This window comes from Wyeomyia smithii, chromosome 2, assembly GCF_029784165.1.
Source record: "Wyeomyia smithii strain HCP4-BCI-WySm-NY-G18 chromosome 2, ASM2978416v1, whole genome shotgun sequence".
Classification (NCBI taxonomy): domain Eukaryota; kingdom Metazoa; phylum Arthropoda; class Insecta; order Diptera; family Culicidae; genus Wyeomyia; species Wyeomyia smithii.
Genome location: NC_073695.1, coordinates 160,857,080 through 160,873,857, shown reverse-complemented (window position 1 = coordinate 160,873,857; position 16,778 = coordinate 160,857,080). Strand labels below are relative to the sequence as shown.

General features: G+C 40.0%; 1 protein-coding gene across 1 annotated transcript in view; it reads left to right on the top strand.

The window, feature by feature from the left end:
* The window catches only part of LOC129720162 (aryl hydrocarbon receptor), a 74,547-nt gene that overhangs the window by 26,497 nt on the left and 31,272 nt on the right, over nt 1-16,778 (top strand). Inside the window, exons 3-4 of the mRNA XM_055671597.1 lie at nt 9,426-9,635; nt 11,741-11,928. Of these exons, the coding sequence (XP_055527572.1) occupies nt 9,426-9,635; nt 11,741-11,928 (398 nt within the window). The remainder of the gene's footprint in view (nt 1-9,425; nt 9,636-11,740; nt 11,929-16,778) is intronic.

Below are 16,778 nucleotides of genomic sequence, written 5' to 3'. Positions count from 1 at the left end.
GCAAACTCCTCCTGGGCTGGCAAATTTAAAGTCCCAGAAGGAGTTCCCAGCACTGCCAGGAACATCTAAAACCCCAGTTGCTCCTTTTACACTCCCAGTTGATGAAACAAACTCTGGATTAGTGAAATTTTCTGACATTGTGGACTGGATTTTTGAAACTTTCAATGTACCCGATCCAATTAAAATTTTTCTTACAGCATTCCTCCCAACAGTTAGATCATTTTTGAAGCAGTTGACTGCCCAATGGCCTCTCCTTGCAGCGATTGTATCCTTCGATGCCTAATTCAACTGCGTATATGAAGGATTCTATCTCTGTCTTACAGTGGAATTGTAGAAGTATTTTACCAAAAATTGATTCGTTTAAAGTTTTGATAAATAAAAACAAATGCGATGCATTTTCCCTTTGTGAAACTTGGCTTACTTCAAATATTGATCTCAACTTCCATGATTTTAATATTATTCGCCTTGATCGAGACACCCCATATGGAGGAGTACTTTTAGGGATTAAAAAGTGCTATTCTTTCTATCGTATTAACCTCCCCTCGATTCCAGGCATCGAAGTTGTCGCATGTCAAATGACAATACAAGGTAAAGAGCTTTGTATTGCCTCAATATATATTCCCCCCAGAGCACAGGTTGGGCAACGGCTGCTCTTTGATTTAATAGAACTTCTTCCCTCGCCACGTTTGATTTTGGGAGACTTCAACTCTCATGGCGTGGCTTGGGGTTCCCCATACAATGATAACCGCTCCTCTTTAATCTATAACCTTTGCGATGACTTCGACATGACTATTTTAAACAACGGTGAAATGACACGTATCCCGAAACCTCCAGCGCGCCCAAGCGCTTTGGATCTATCCTTATGTTCGACGTCGCTACGGTTGGATTGCACATGGAAGGTAATCCTCGATCCTCACGGTAGCGACCATCTGCCTATTCTTATTTCAATTACTAACGGGTCAACTCGCATGCGACCAATTGACATTCCGTATGACCTCACACGAAATGTCGATTGGAAGTTATACGAGGAAATGATTTCAAAAGCGGTCGAGTCGATTCAACATCATTCACCACTTGAAGAATACAACCTCCTCGCGGGCTTGATTCTCGACGCCGCGTTGCAAGCCCAAACGAAGAAATATCCCGGCGTAACGATCAAAGAACGGCCTCCCACTCCGTGGTGGGACCAAGAGTGCTCCGATGTCTACACGCAAAGATCCGACGCGTTTAAGGCCTACCAGACGGGAGGTATACCTGGCGACTATTTACGGTATTCTGAGCTTGATACCAAGCTTAAAAGCTTGGCTAAAGCAAAGAAACGTGGATATTGGCGTCGGTTCGTGAACGAGACGTCGAGGGAGACATCGATGAGCACTCTTTGGAACACAGCCCGAAGAATGCGGAATCGCGTAACGGTCAACGAAAGCGAGGAGTCTTCAAGTAGGTGGATATTTGATTTTGCCAGGAAAGTATGTCCGGACTCTGTTCCTGAGCAAAATATTGTTCGCGATGCGTCTCCGGGCCACGACGCGATAGAATCACCTTTTACGATGGCAGAACTTTCAGTTGCCCTCCTGTCCTGTAACAATAACGCGCCTGGATTAGATAGAATCAAATTCAACTTGTTGAAGAATCTACCCGGCAATGCCAAGAGGCGCTTGTTGAACTTGTTCAATAAGTTCCTGGAGCAAAACATTGTACCGCAGGATTGGAGGCAAGTGAAGGTGATCGCCATCCAAAAACCAGGGAAACCAGCTTCTAATCACAACTCTTATAGGCCGATTGCAATGCTATCCTGTATCCGGAAATTGATGGAAAAAATGATACTCCGTCGTTTAGACCACTGGGTCGAATCAAATGGTCTACTATCAGAAACTCAATTTGGCTTCCGCCGTGCCAAAGGGACGAATGATTGTCTTGCGTTGCTTTCAACAGATATTCAGCTGGCGTATGCTCGTAAAGAACAAATGGCGTCTGCGTTCTTGGACATTAAGGGGGCTTTTGATTCCGTTTCTATTGACATTCTTTCGGGTAAACTTCACCGACAAGGATTTTCTCCAATTTTGAACAATTTTTTGCACAACTTGTTGTCCGAAAAGCACATGCATTTTACGCATGGCGATTTGGCAACTTTTCGCATTAGCTACATGGGTCTTCCCCAGGGCTCATGTTTAAGCCCCCTTCTTTACAACTTTTATGTAAATGACATCGACGAATGTCTGGCAAATTCATGCACGATAAGACAACTTGCAGACGACAGTGTAATCTCTGTTACAGGAGCCAAAGCTGCCGATTTGCAAGGACCATTGCAAGATACCTTGGACAATTTGTCTGCTTGGGCTTTACAGCTAGGTATCGAATTCTCTCCGGAGAAGACTGAGATAGTAGTTTTTTCTAGGAAGCATGAACCTGCTCAGCTTCAAACACAATTAATGGGTAAAACGATTTCTCAGGTTTTGGTACACAAATATCTTGGTGTCTGGTTCGACTCTAAAGGCACCTGGGGTTGTCACGTGAGGTATCTGATGAAAAAATGTCAACAAAGAGTGAATTTTCTTCGTACAATAACCGGACAATGGTGGGGAGCCCATCCAGGAGACCTTATAAGGCTTTACCAAACAACGATATTGTCTGTTATTGAATACGGGTGTTTCTGCTTCCGCTCCGCAGCAAACACACATTTGATCAAACTGGAGCGAATACAATATCGTTGTTTGCGTATCGCCTTAGGTTGCATGCAGTCGACCCATACAATGAGTTTGGAGGTTTTAGCTGGAGTACTACCATTGAAAAACCGCTTCTGGAGCCTGTCTTCTCGTATTCTAATCAAATGTGAGGTCTTGAACCGTCCCGTGATTGAAAATTTTGAAAGGTTAATCGAACTTAATTCTCAAACCCGTTTTATGACATTGTATTTCAATCACATGTCCCAAAATATTAACCCTTCTTCGAATATTCCAAATCGTGTCGACTTATCAAATACTTCTGATTCTACTGTGTTTTTCGATACATCCATGATAGAAGAAACTCGTGGAATCCCGGATCATTTACGCGTGCAGCAGATCCCTAAAATTTTTTCCAATAAATATCGAAACATCAACTGCGACAATATGTACTACACTGACGGATCACTTCTTGATGGGTCCACTGGCTTCGGTATCTTCAATAACAATTTAACCGTCTCCCATAAGCTCGATAATCCTGCTTCTGTTTACGTCGCAGAATTAGCTGCAATTCAGTACACCCTAGGGATTATCGAAAAAATGCCCACGGACCATTATTTCATCTTTACGGACAGTCTCAGTTCCATTGAGGCTCTCCGATCGATGAAAGATGTTAAGCACTCTCCGTATTTCCTGGGGAAAATACGGGAACATCTGAGTGCTTTATCCGAAAAATCTACTCAGATTACCTTAGCGTGGGTCCCTTCTCACTGCTCGATACCGGGTAATGAGAAAGCGGACTCTTTGGCTAAGGTGGGCGCAACAAACGGTGATATTTATGAAAGACCAATTGCCTTTAATGAATTTTTCGCACTTGTACGTCAGAATACGATCATCAGTTGGCAAAATGCTTGGACCAGAGGGGAATTGGGAAGGTGGTTACATTCCATAATCCCCAAAGTATCGACGAACCCGTGGTTCAAGGGGTTGGATGTAGGTCGGGATTTCATTTGCGTGATGTCCCGGCTTATGTCCAATCACTATAGATTTGACGCGCTCCTCCGTCGTGTTGGGCTCGGGGAAAGTGGTATCTGTGCCTGTGGTGAAGGTTATCACGACATAGAGCATGTGGTTTGGTCATGCCCTGTACACCGTGACGCCAGGTCTAAATTAATAGCTTCCCTGCAGGCCGAGGGTAGACAGCCGGCTGTTCCTGTTCGTGATGTCTTGGCGAGCCGTGACCTATCCTACATGTCCCTTATATACGTTTTCCTGAAATCCATCCACGCCCCAGTCTAGTCCCGTTCCCCTCCGTCTACACCCAACAAAAACGACAAGAACACGTTTGAACCTTAAGCACAAAACCAGCAACCAGACCCCGCACAACAGAACCAGGACCCAAGGACTACGAGCCTCTGTCCCAACTCACGACATCGTGGCTCAGCAGAACGAATCCATACATGCCATTCGACGATTATCAGACGACCATTGAACAACAAAACACTGATTGGAAATCCCATGCTAGTTTTAAGTTAGACTTAATTTCAGCTCGTAGTCGGCAGCGAGGATAAAAAATTTGCTTTAGTTTTTAAGTCATCAGATATAATTGGCGCCGTTAAACATTAAATTGTATTTGTGCCGTGTCAAATAAATGTTATGTGAAGAAAAAAAAAAAAAAAAAAAAAAACAAACTCTGTACAGTCGTAAAACAGCCAGATGTACTGCAGCCTTAATTAAAGTGCAATGGTAACCTTGGAACTATTGTAAATAACTCGATGAAGCCTTAAGGATGAGTTCGCGAGGATGACATCACAAACAACCGATGAGAACCTCTACTGCCAGACGCACCTTTCCGTTTCAAACCCCCTGTAACCCGTCGCTTGAATCCGACAGCCAAGCAGCGGATATCTACAAGGCGCAGCGCACCAGGCGAGCGAACACTTGTCAATTTGTTATGAAGAAAATCCATGTCTGAAAACGTTAATTTATGTAGAAATGATATGTATCACTATTGTAATTAATTGAATTTTACGTGCAAAGGGAAGAAGGAATATCATGAAAACGAATATGTAGTAGCATAAAAACGCCTTAGTAGCATAAAAACGCGAAAAATAATTGTTATGAAAAACACACCTATCGGCCGTCAGAACGGACCATGTGACCAACATCTCTTCTAGATAATGGCCAACTAGGCGGGGTGGCAGATGTGACGTCACACCCTGCGAAGAACCCAATGCTCCGTCACGAGCCTTATAATTAAAGTTTAATTTTGTTCCTAGGAGGGCATAGCCTTCTGCTATGCTTTAGTCAGGCGAAACATTTAATTCCCTTGACAGAGGACCACGAACGGCTCTGTCAACACTCTATGTATAAACAGATTATGCCATAGGTGGCAAAGAACTTCGCGCAGCCTTCTGCTGTGCCACCGGCAAACAAACTCAACCAAAATAAATGTATCAACAGATTATGCCATAGGTGGCAAAGAACTTCGCGCAGCCTTCTGCTGTGCCACCGGCAAACAAACTGAACCAAAATAAACAAGTTTTGTGTTATAAACAAAACAGAAGTCGCCGGTTCAACGGTGTTGATGCTCTCGCATGCGTTCTATCGTACATGCGGTACTAGATTATAGGTTAAGAGATTAGTAAGGTAAACAGAGAGTGGAGAAAGTCCCTCTCTCTGAGTTACCGGTAGGGTATATTTAAGTAGTGATGTACGAAAATAAAGTCAGTTAGTCCACCGTTATCTTGTGTATTAATTCCGCGCCAAAGGCGCGTACAGGGATATTTGGTAGAAGAATTCCCTGGTAGGTTATAACCTACACAAATGTACAGGACTTTTATAGGGCTAGCGCTACGATCCTACTGACACTAACAGACTCTCTCGAGCCGAGACTTGAACCTACGACCACTGCACAGTGGTCCAATAAGGCAACAAGTGGAACTTAATTCCATAGCGCCTTTTACCTTCATCGTAGCTTAAAATTGTCTTCTGAACAATTGTTTATATAAATGACCCGCATAATCGCAAATTACCAAAAAGTATGAAAAGTTTACTTTACTAAAAATAAAAAATAAACTTTTTGTGTTAAGAATAGTTATCGTTAGTTATCGAAAAAATAAGCTAAAACATGCTATAACTTTGTAAGGAAAAGTCCTGGAGATGTGTGGTTTTCAACAAAAACGTGTGTTTTGTATGCCCAAATGCTACTTTAGAACAACGTTTGCTTGTAAAATGTAGCTAACAAAAGTTAAGTGCAAAAAATTAACTTTTAAGCAACTTTTACATAAAATACTCTGTAACTCTGTACCCAATGAAGATAGGAATTTTATTTCTTCAGCAAAGATTCATATTTTTGCACATTCTAAAACTTTGCCGAATTTACCATTCCTCTATCTCTTAACACAAAAAGTTAGTATTTTGGATATATGAAAACCTATTGTAACATATGCTCACCGTACTCAAATATGGGTGGATTGGGACAAATTGAACCTAAAGGAGTTTATAGTACTTTAGTTTAACTTCAAGGAAAAGTATTGACACCATGATTCCACTTGCCTCTTTTTAACTTATAAGTTCTTGAAGTTATTGAAAAAATAAGCTAAAATATGATATAACATTGTAAGGAAAAGTCCTGGAGATATATGACCTTTGGCAAAAATGTGTGTTTTGTTTGCCTTAACAATTCATCCGAACAATACTTTTATTTAAAATGCATCTAACAAAAGTTAAGTACAAAAAACTAACTTTGAAGTAAGTTCCATATAATATACTTCATAACTTTGTACCGAAAGAAGATAGGATTTTCATTTGTTCAACAAAGTTCCATATTTTTCAATCTTCTACAACTTTGCTGAACAAACTATTCTTCTATCTCTGAACAAAAAAAGTTATTTTTATTAATTTTTAGTATAGTCAACTTTTCATACTTTTTGACAATTTACGATTATGCGGGTCATTCATACAAACAGTTGTTCCGAATATTTTACTAAGCTAGGATGAAGGTAAAAGGCGCTATGGAATTAAGTTCCACTTTTTGCCTTATTGGACCACTGTGCACTGGCACAGCATCGTACCTCGAGACCATCTGGGAGGGATCTGGGAGGGTCTTCGAAACATTAATGACCAATCTAGCCCGTTTAGCTGTCGAAATCGTCGGCGACGTCAAACAGTTGAACCGACTTTTAAAATATCATGCCACTCGTATTAATCTTCGCTCTTCTTATTAAACCAAAGCAATATTAAAAACTACGCACGAGGGACCATCACTTTGCATTGAACTTCATTGAGTTTCGAAAGAACTTGACACATATCACACAAGAGCCGACACAATTCTATAGCTACTTGGTTTTCTAACGGTTTTATCACAGCAATGAATATTACCAACGGTTCTATGGCGGCTAAGCCCGTTGCCAGAAATAGCAAGTCGTAATGAACACTGATAGCTGTCAATAAAACTCTAATAAAACTTACAATAAAACCGGCAAGAGTCAATGCGATTTTATGAAGAAAAAAAAAGAGTCAATGCAATTTTGCTTTATTATTGGTTTTATTATTACTATCTATTGCCCCATAAAACCACTCCAGTTTGCTGTCATATAACATAGAAACCAGTTTTATTGCGGTCATTCAAAATCTAAAAAACTACTAGTTGGCTATGAAAAATATCTCATAAAATTGTAATAAGTGCCCAGTTTTAACCTGTTCATCTTGTAGACAAATATATGCAGGCAATGATATACATACAGGTGAGACAAAAGCGGCTTAGTTGGTTTAGTGTGATGCAGAATTTTGTCGCAGTCTCCGTAAGATGTGTGTAAAATGCTTTAGAGCATCTTACAGCGCATTTGTGAACTTTGATGACGTAGAACTCCAAAAATCTAATAAAGTAACACGGCAAACTTAGTATTGGTACTTAGTACTGTTCGGTAGTTTTTTTTTTTAATTTTATCGCCAGTTTTGTCTTGTTTCGGTTGCAAATAATTTTCTATGTCGTTAAATTATGCGTCCTTAAAAATAAGGTAGGGGCAAGACATTATTGATTTATTTCGAAATATATTCAATATTCAATTAAACTAAGTATGTAGCGTTGCATTTTTTGTGCACCTCTATATTTATATCAAGGCTCCGTAATTCCTCATTATCGTCGGTGTGATGTCAGATTTTTCATAAAAATAAAGTTGTCTAGGCCCCAGAGATTTACCATATTTTTCTCTAATAATACAGGCATCCAACCTTTGCCGCACCTTACAACATATATATCATTGAACTAGACTTATTGCGGCTACGATTGATACCAACTAATTACCAACCGCGCCATATTGATATTTTTAAAACTTTTCATGATCTTGAAACGAATAATCGAATCGTCGTCTGACTAACAAATAAATTGAACATGCAAAGTTGATTTTAATCTATCTCTGTATTAAAGAACACGGCTAGATTTTTTTTCTGAAAAACTGAGCTGAAACAATCCAATTCATTTTTGCTGACAATGAAATCATTTTTGTAAGCCCGTACTATTTTGATGGCGCATAAATTTTAAGCGCCTATGTTCTCAAAATGCACAACAAAATTTCATGCGCATATGCTTAAGAGGTACAAAACCTACCAAAAACCCCTCTTTAATTCTTATCTTTCTACAATATCACCATCAAATAAAATCGATTGTACGAAGATAACCAACACAGGTGAAACATTTCTCCCGCGGCGAGAGATTTCCTTATTAAAAAAAGTGGCGTGATGTTCTGGTGTGTGTGCAGGAACGGCACAACAAATCAACTTATTACGGTTGCTGTCAAGCAATGAAAGTTGAATTGGACTTATTGTGGCAAGTAGCAGAGCGTAATAATGCAACCAAACTTATTGCGCTCTCAAAGAGGTAATGCCAGCTGCTTATAGTATGCAGTACTCTTTCCATCTGGTTTTAAAGCAGTTTTTTTGCCATTCTTATAATTGCTTCAATAAGCTCGGCAAGGGTGGGCCACCTGGCTGTAAAGCAAACTTATAGCGGTTATCAGGAGGTTCTGATAGTATTTCTAGTTTTAACAGCAGTTTTACGAAATTGGTCATGAAAACCGGTAAAAGAATGCAATACGACTTAAATTGTTACTTGGGACATCACATCACTCGATCCATCGTCGCTTTGACCAATCGCGTTAGTTTGTCTGGACATCCGTAGTCGTGCATAATCTGTCATAGATCTCGATTGGTTGTATGTTGGCTTGCACTACGTAGCCCTTGCGGGAGCTGTTCAGCTTCCCGTAGAACTTCCGAGTGTCGTTAGCTTGGTACAGCTTTTTCATTGTTAGCACTGCTTCCTTCGGAGAACTAAGTTTTGGCTGTTCCGTGCTCTTCAGTACCATTCCACGTTTGCTTTCGTACGGTGCTGCATCATTTTCACCCGTGCTGCATTCTTCTCCTCGACTAACTGTTTGCATTCGCCGTCAAACCAGTCATTTCTATGATCCAAAGCTCTAGTAATACTATAGCAGTGCTACCTATGGCGGTACTAATGCTCCTCTAACCACCTTCAAGAGTAGCTGTGCCAAGCTGCGCCGTCAAACCAGTTGTTTTCCTTATTCTGTACCTAGCAGCTTCAATCAGTATTTGGTGGTAATATTTTAGAGCGTTATGTATATTTACAATGAACACTCTTCGTCATGTTCTATTGGACTCTGCACTGTGCACCTTCCATTTCAAAACTATTCTGATTGAAGTAATAACACCATTTATCACACGAAAACTTTTTTTCTCTTATAGTCTGACATCGTTCATCAATCTGTATATGAGCTTGTTCATTCTGAAGATCGTGAAGAACTACAACGGCAACTGCTATGGAATACGTTTTTACCTGCAGATTTATCAGGAATCCAATTAACTGAAGCATTAGTCCCTGAGAAGTCAACTTTATTGGAACGAAGTTTCACTGTTCGGTTCAGGTGTTTACTAGATAATACATCTGGATTTTTGGTAAGTAATATTGATTCAAATTTCTTATATCATTAATTAATAATGTAAAATATTTTATGCATTCAGTAGTCAGAAATTTCAGTCAGTACTACCGACATACCACATTGTTTCCAATAACGACTAGTATTCATTTAAGAATAAATCTAAACTTAATCGTTGGGATTAATTAAAGGTGAAGACCAATCGCTTGGATTTTGATAAGTGTGCCCAATATAAAAGATTCATAACATTAAATATAAACCATACCAAAAAGCTCCTTGTACATATGTCGGCCAAGTTGGCCGAGTCGAGTACTGGCCGAGCAGAAAACATTTAAAGAATATTAACCGGATTCCGAGTGATATCTGTCGCTTTTGTAATACAGAAAGCTATACGTCGAAGCATCTGCTCTGCATTTATGGTGCATCATTTAAACGCAGATCAAGATTACTTGACAGTGGCTGTTGACCACCCAAAAAATGTTTGACTTTTGAATCCTGGAAAGGTGATTGGTTACACAACTCATATTCATGGGTGCCACTAAGTAAAATTTCTAGTGGGACTATTTTTTATGCATTTTATGTAAAAAAGGGGAAAAAGAGTTAAAATGCGCTTATTTTATAACGTATTAACAAGTGTCGTAACAGTAGCCAAAATTACTTTAATTGGAATTGAATCTCCGAAGAGATCCATTAAATATCTTGTCAACAGCGTCAACGTCAACTTCTTTCAGCAAAGCTGAATTGACATTGAGGAGAGCTAGGTTTATGAATCGATCCTGGGTGCTGACCGTAGCATTGCTGAGAAGCTTCTCTCCACAATTGCCGACCTAACGGAAATCGTTACTGGGTTTTCTTGCATTGGTAACCGAAATAAACGAATTACTCACTACCTGTTAACACGGTGAACGAGAGTCATCAAATAAAAAAAGCGCAAACCATTCGTCTCGTTAGCTGATTCAGCTGATTCTGTCGGAAAAAAGATACATCATGCAGAGCGTCAATAGATGAACAAACTGCTCGTATCTGTTTGCTTTATTGTCGTATTGAAACCCATGTTCAACAGCAGTGATGGCAATGAGACGAATATGACTTAATTGTTGCTCAATCTGCAGCTGCACAAATCATGATCTGTACGGATATCGACAAAATAGTGCTGACTGAATAGCACCCAGGCTGGCCAAATCTGCGGATTTTTTCGTAAACGGAAACGTCCTGCTTCTGATTGAAGCCGAAGTTGAATTGTATCATGCGCTCTTGTAGGTTTACGATGGAAGGGCACTTGTTCGTGTTTGTATTTATCAAATCCGGCCCCATATCAAAACAAATGCGTGCGAAGTAAGTGCCTGAAAACAGAAACGCAATAGTACTAGTTCATAGTCAATAAGAGATGACATCTCAATTTGTGTTGATTTTGATGCTCTGATAAGAACTATGGAATGTATTTCTAGCTAAACATTTCAAAAGGTCCTATCTGCTTTCATCGTTTTTCTGTAGCGTCTTTTCATTTTGGTAATGGTTCAGCTTTAGTAACTCTCTCAAGCGTGGTTTTCGTTTAGAAGGCTAGAGTGATCCCTTCGCTATCAACTTGTGCAAATAACGTGCCATAAAAGGTGTTTAATAAGTTGTGGTGATAAAATGAAAGTGATCGATCAGAAAATCGTTCAAAGCAGACAGGACCTTTTGAAATGTTTCTTTAGATTTATATTGAATACAATCATTCCCTGGAAAATTTAATGGTGACTAAAAAAGTTTCTAGGGGAGGGCTGAACCACCCCCGTGGTTACGTCCTTGACTATAATATACCTGAATGGAAGGTTTTTGACAGTCAAAATATCGATAATTGCATGTACGAAAAAACAACGATCTGTTTGGTATAATTGTTTGTAATTTTTTAAACAAAACACAACAAGGAAAATTGCTTGAATTGATTCAAAATCAAAGACTTCGATTGTTTTTGAACTGTTTACATTGACGCATCTACGTCTAAGTAAGTTTGCTTGGATTGCGGGATTCTTCTCTACTGTAGCCAGTAATATTTAGCTAGATGTAGATACACGACATCATTATCATTGTTCAAGTTACATATAAACATAATAATTCTAATTAATCCAATTTTATTTTTAGCGGTTAGATATACGAGGTAGAGTTAAAATATTACATGGACAAAACCGTAAAGCAGAGGATCTGCCGCTTGCTTTATTTGCTTATTGCACACCCTTTGGACCACCCAGCTTACTAGAGATCCCGCAAAAAGAAAATATGTTTAAGTCAAAACACAAACTGGATTTTTCTTTGGTGTCGATGGATCAAAAGTAAGAAATTCTTATGTATAACGTATTTTACTCGCAAATAATGTATAATTTTTTATTAAATAAAATGTTGTCGCGAACTACGTCTAACCCTGATAGTGCAAATTCTAACACGTCTCATTAAACTTCTTTTGGGGTATCTAATATCTATATTCAAAGTTGACCAGGTTTTCCAGGCTTATGTACCAATCGAATTTTTGGTGTTATTATTATTCGCATCTAGTGTTCGACATCGGACCGTGTAAAGTCCGGCAAAAGTTTGGACCGGTCCGGTCCGAAGTCCGATTTTTTGTTGCACTGGACCAGAACGGAGCATCCAAACCAAGTAGTGCTTTCCGGACCCCGGAAAATTTTTGTGAAAAAAAACTTTAATTTTACTTAGGCCATAAAACGCAGCAGAATGCCTTGCTCGCCATAGGGTAACAGGGGTGTTTTGGTCCAACTACATATTTTGGCCCACCCGTGATAATTCTACTTCATTTTATCTGATAAATACAATGAGTATTAGAGAATAATGTATGCATCATTGAAATAACATACCTAAGCAGCATACGACACTATAGGCCGCAGTGAGCATGCGGCTTCTGGCACGGTTCTTCTCATCTGTCGCTCTCTGGCACTCGGCATCGAACCAGCCGTTAGGCTGTCTTCCACGCGTTGTACCTACCACCTCTCTCGCAGTCGTTTCGATGGTGCCGTGAATACTACTCCACAGCCCATTTATGTCTTCCACTCCTTCCTCCTGCTGTTCTGCAATCCGTTGATCCAGCTCTCTGGCGTATTTTGCTGCCACGCCATCAGATTTCAACCACTGAATGTTGAAACGCGTCGTCCTCTCCGCGAGATTTCAGCACGTTCAACAACCGTGCGCGGATCTTACAAACGACGAGATAATGGTCAGAGTCAATGTTTGGTCCCTGAAAAGACCCAACATCAGTAACATCCGTAAAGTGCCGACCGTCAATCACCGTTGACCGTCACCGTCACCGACCGTTGACGAGTGGAGGCTATGCCTTCCAATGACCGGACGGAAGAATTCCTCCCTCCCAACCTGTGCGTTTGCGTCTCGGATGACGACTTTTACGTCGTGTTTTGGGCACTCGTCATAGATTCGCTCAAGCTTGTCATAGAACTCATCTTTGACTTCATCGGATTTGTCGTTTGTCGGTGCGTAGGTGTTGATTAAACTGTAGTTGAAGAATTTGCCCTTAATCCTCAACACGCATATACGGTCATCTACGGGCCTCCACCGGATGACTCTTGTTTTCTGATTTCCCAGCACTTCGAAACCGACGCCCCGTTCCGCTGCTTTGCCGCCACTGTAGTAGATGTGGTACTTGAAAGAAGTGCGTGCAATAGGGTCTATTGCACGAAATTACCTTTCTCCGGAATTTGGCCACCGAACCTCCTGAATCGCTGCGATTTCAACTCCCTGCCGCTGTAGTTCTCGAGCAAACAAGCCAGCCCGCGCCGGTTCATTGAAAGATCGAACGTTCCAAGTACCCAATTTCCAACCGTTTACCTTAATCTTTTTCCGTGTTCGTAGCCTAGGTCTTTGCCGATTGATCCGTTCCGTATTTCTAAATTCGTTGTTCGTGGTTGATGAAAGGTTTCGGTATGCTACCTTACCAGGGTCGCGATACCTACATCCTGCTGATGGGGCTGCCATCTTAGGTGTAGCTGGCGGGATACAGCATTCCATAATTCAGCCGCCCGCTCCGGGTCAGACGCTGTTGTACACCGCCCCTATGGGGGTACAGCCGCGTACGACCCCCTTCCCAGTCAGCATACGACCATAGTTTCCACCAGGGTTGGTTACCCGATCTCCGCTAAGGTTACTCGTATTCCGGTCGGCACCACGTGGAGGTTGGGACAGGAGTTGCTGGACAGAGGGGAATGGCCCCATTAGGGTCTCAAGTTACGCGCGCCCAGTCATTTGCCAACCAGAAATATGTTTTCAGCACTTCGTAGAAATTTTTATATTTCTAGGATATTTTCCAATAAATTGCATTGTTGAAAGATGTATAACAAAGTAGACAAATAGGTTTTAACAATGATATGATAGAGCAGGTATTTATGTTCAAAAAATCATGTTATTTTATTCAATAAATTGTGCAATCACTTCTTAAAGCTCGTCAAAGTACCCCCGTTACCTTATGAGTTGAAATTTTTATTTGTAATATACTGCCTGTAATCGCATATTTGTAACATTCGACATTTTATGAATTTCGTGCTTTTTATTGGGAAATGCTTAGAATAGTATGTACTTTTTACATCTGAAAAAATATGCTTATGTTTGTGTGAAAAAAGTCGTAAAAAATACCAAGTTGTTTTGTCACATAGCGTAAATAACCGCATAATTGTCACACTATTTAGCTTTTTCATCTTTTTTTGTCAAAAAAGCTTCCATCCAAATCCACATCTGCATCCTTTGGAACTCGAAAGTTATTAAGTCCGGTAACCAACCACCGGTGATCCGTTTCTGATGTTCAGCTCATGCTTGTTGAACACATAAAAAACTTCATTTCCCCTGTGATATATTCTAAAAGTGATATTCTAAAAGTGACGGCATAAATGTATCATTGCAAAAATTTCAACCAATTTGACTATAAAAGCAATATTTATTGTATACATAGTGTAAAGTAGTGCTTTCTTCATGATACAAAGTTTAGTTAAAGTCTCTATTTGCAAGAATATATTGGGAACTAAGCATTTAAGGTCAAAATATAAAAGTGCGATTTGCTCGAACAACCAATTTTGCAAATGTTACAAATATGCGATTATGGGCATATGCTTTAATTGATCATGGTTCTTATGAAACTAGAGCGGGCTTTATTGCATATGTATTAATTTATGCTGTATCATGAGATAATTACATGAAGGGCAATGCAAACGCCCCTTACTTTCAGGTAGCTACAAACAAATCTTAATATTGCGCGCTAGCTGTTGTACATTTAAGTTGGTGTTGACGTGGAAGGGGGCAACAAAATCCGCGTAAAAACCTTCGAAATGCACCGCAGCTCTGAACTCATTAGCGGGTTTTCCTGATGAAACCAGACATTGATTGCTTTCATCTGCTCATCTTTTTCTGATTCAATTTTATTGCCATCACTTCTTCATCTTATAGGACAGTTTCAATGGAACGTTGGTGTCATCATTTTGTGGCATTGCTTACTATATAAAAGCTCTCGATCTCATTTAGCTTCGATGCTTTTATCATACTAAGGTATCTGAAGCTTCGATGCTTTTATCATACTAAGGTATCTGAAGCATCGGAATGTGTGTTGTTTGCTTTCTTGAGAATCTTGCATAATCTCTGATAACAAACCTTGCTGTAACGACCGCGAATGTATCGATCCTTTTCAGAGTACCGGAATTAAGTACACTAGTCACTTTGACCGCGGGTTTTGGAATTTATGATTTTTTCATGCAGTATTCCAGGAAAGTTACCACGCTCACGCCAAAACACTGGATCTTTTTGTACCGAATATCGATTCAAGTTTCACAATCGCTCAACGAACAATAATCTTTGTCTAAAATTGTGAAATACAATTAATAATTAGGCGGGCTAGTCAAGTTTTAAACAAAGTTAATAAACAGCGACGTAATTGAGTGAAAGTACATCATTCACAACAAATGTAGATTCCGTTGTTGAGCCACTAGACTCAGACTTGGACACTACTTCAGAAAGGAATTCTGACGTATCATCACAATCGGACCAGATACCATGTTCTTCGACCCAGCCGGCAACGGTGCGTGTACCTCGCTCAAGAGCCGTATAACTATTGGCTAAAATAAATGTTTCTGACCAAACAAAAATGTAGAACCTGCCTCGTTTGTTACCATTTTCTGTTCCCAATTCGTTTATTCTAAGAAATATTTAACTGAAAATATGAAAAACAAGTAGCAAAACTCTACAGCAATTTGTTTTGAATTGTTCTGTTATAATCAAACACTTTCTAACACACATAAAAAATTCTATGATTCTTTCACTAAAATAACGCTCTCAAAAAAACTGGTAACTTTTGTTCCCAGTCTCCGGACAGGAACCGAAAGGGAGCCGAATCGGACCGGAACAAGCTCGTTTCGATGTTTAACCGGACCGGAGCCCGGACGCAGCTTCTAGTTCCGATGTCAAATAATTTCATTTCATGGAGAGGTCCATTTGCTTGTAACCGGTATGCAAATATCTCCTATCTATCTGCTATCAAGTTTAAATATCATTTCAATGGAACTGAGTCACCACGTAAAGAAAAAGTTCGCGACCTAGGCGTTACATTTAACCGACAACTTTCGTTTACAAATCATATTGACAATGTAGTTACAGACAGCTTGAAATTGTTTTCTCTTGTGATACGGTACGGACGGGATCGCAAAGACCCTTATTCTATATTAGTCATTTACAAAGCGCGGCGTGCGGAGCAAGCTGAACTTTGCGAGCATTATTTGGCGCCCCCAATATGTAACACATATTCAACGAATTGAAGGAATTCAAAAAAAGTTCGTGCGTTTTGCTTTACGGAACCTTATGTCGTTTTCGTTTTCGCGGTGTAGCTACACTCAAACGACACTTTTGACACCGAAAATGTTTTATTTGACTTTTCGGACTACCCTTTTTCTGTCTTTCCCTACACTTTTTCTGTCACTGACCATGACCACATCCAAAAAAAGCAGAGTGTACTGTACGAAGTTACCAACACATTCACACGTAAATTTTTTCTCAGCACATTTGCGAGATGGACATTAGACTGGGACCCGGTTATATGGGAAAAAAGCGATGGTGTTATTTTTTCGCTCCCATGCACTTTTCGTGTTCCTTATGGATCCCATAACAACTGTGTAATTTTTCAGAT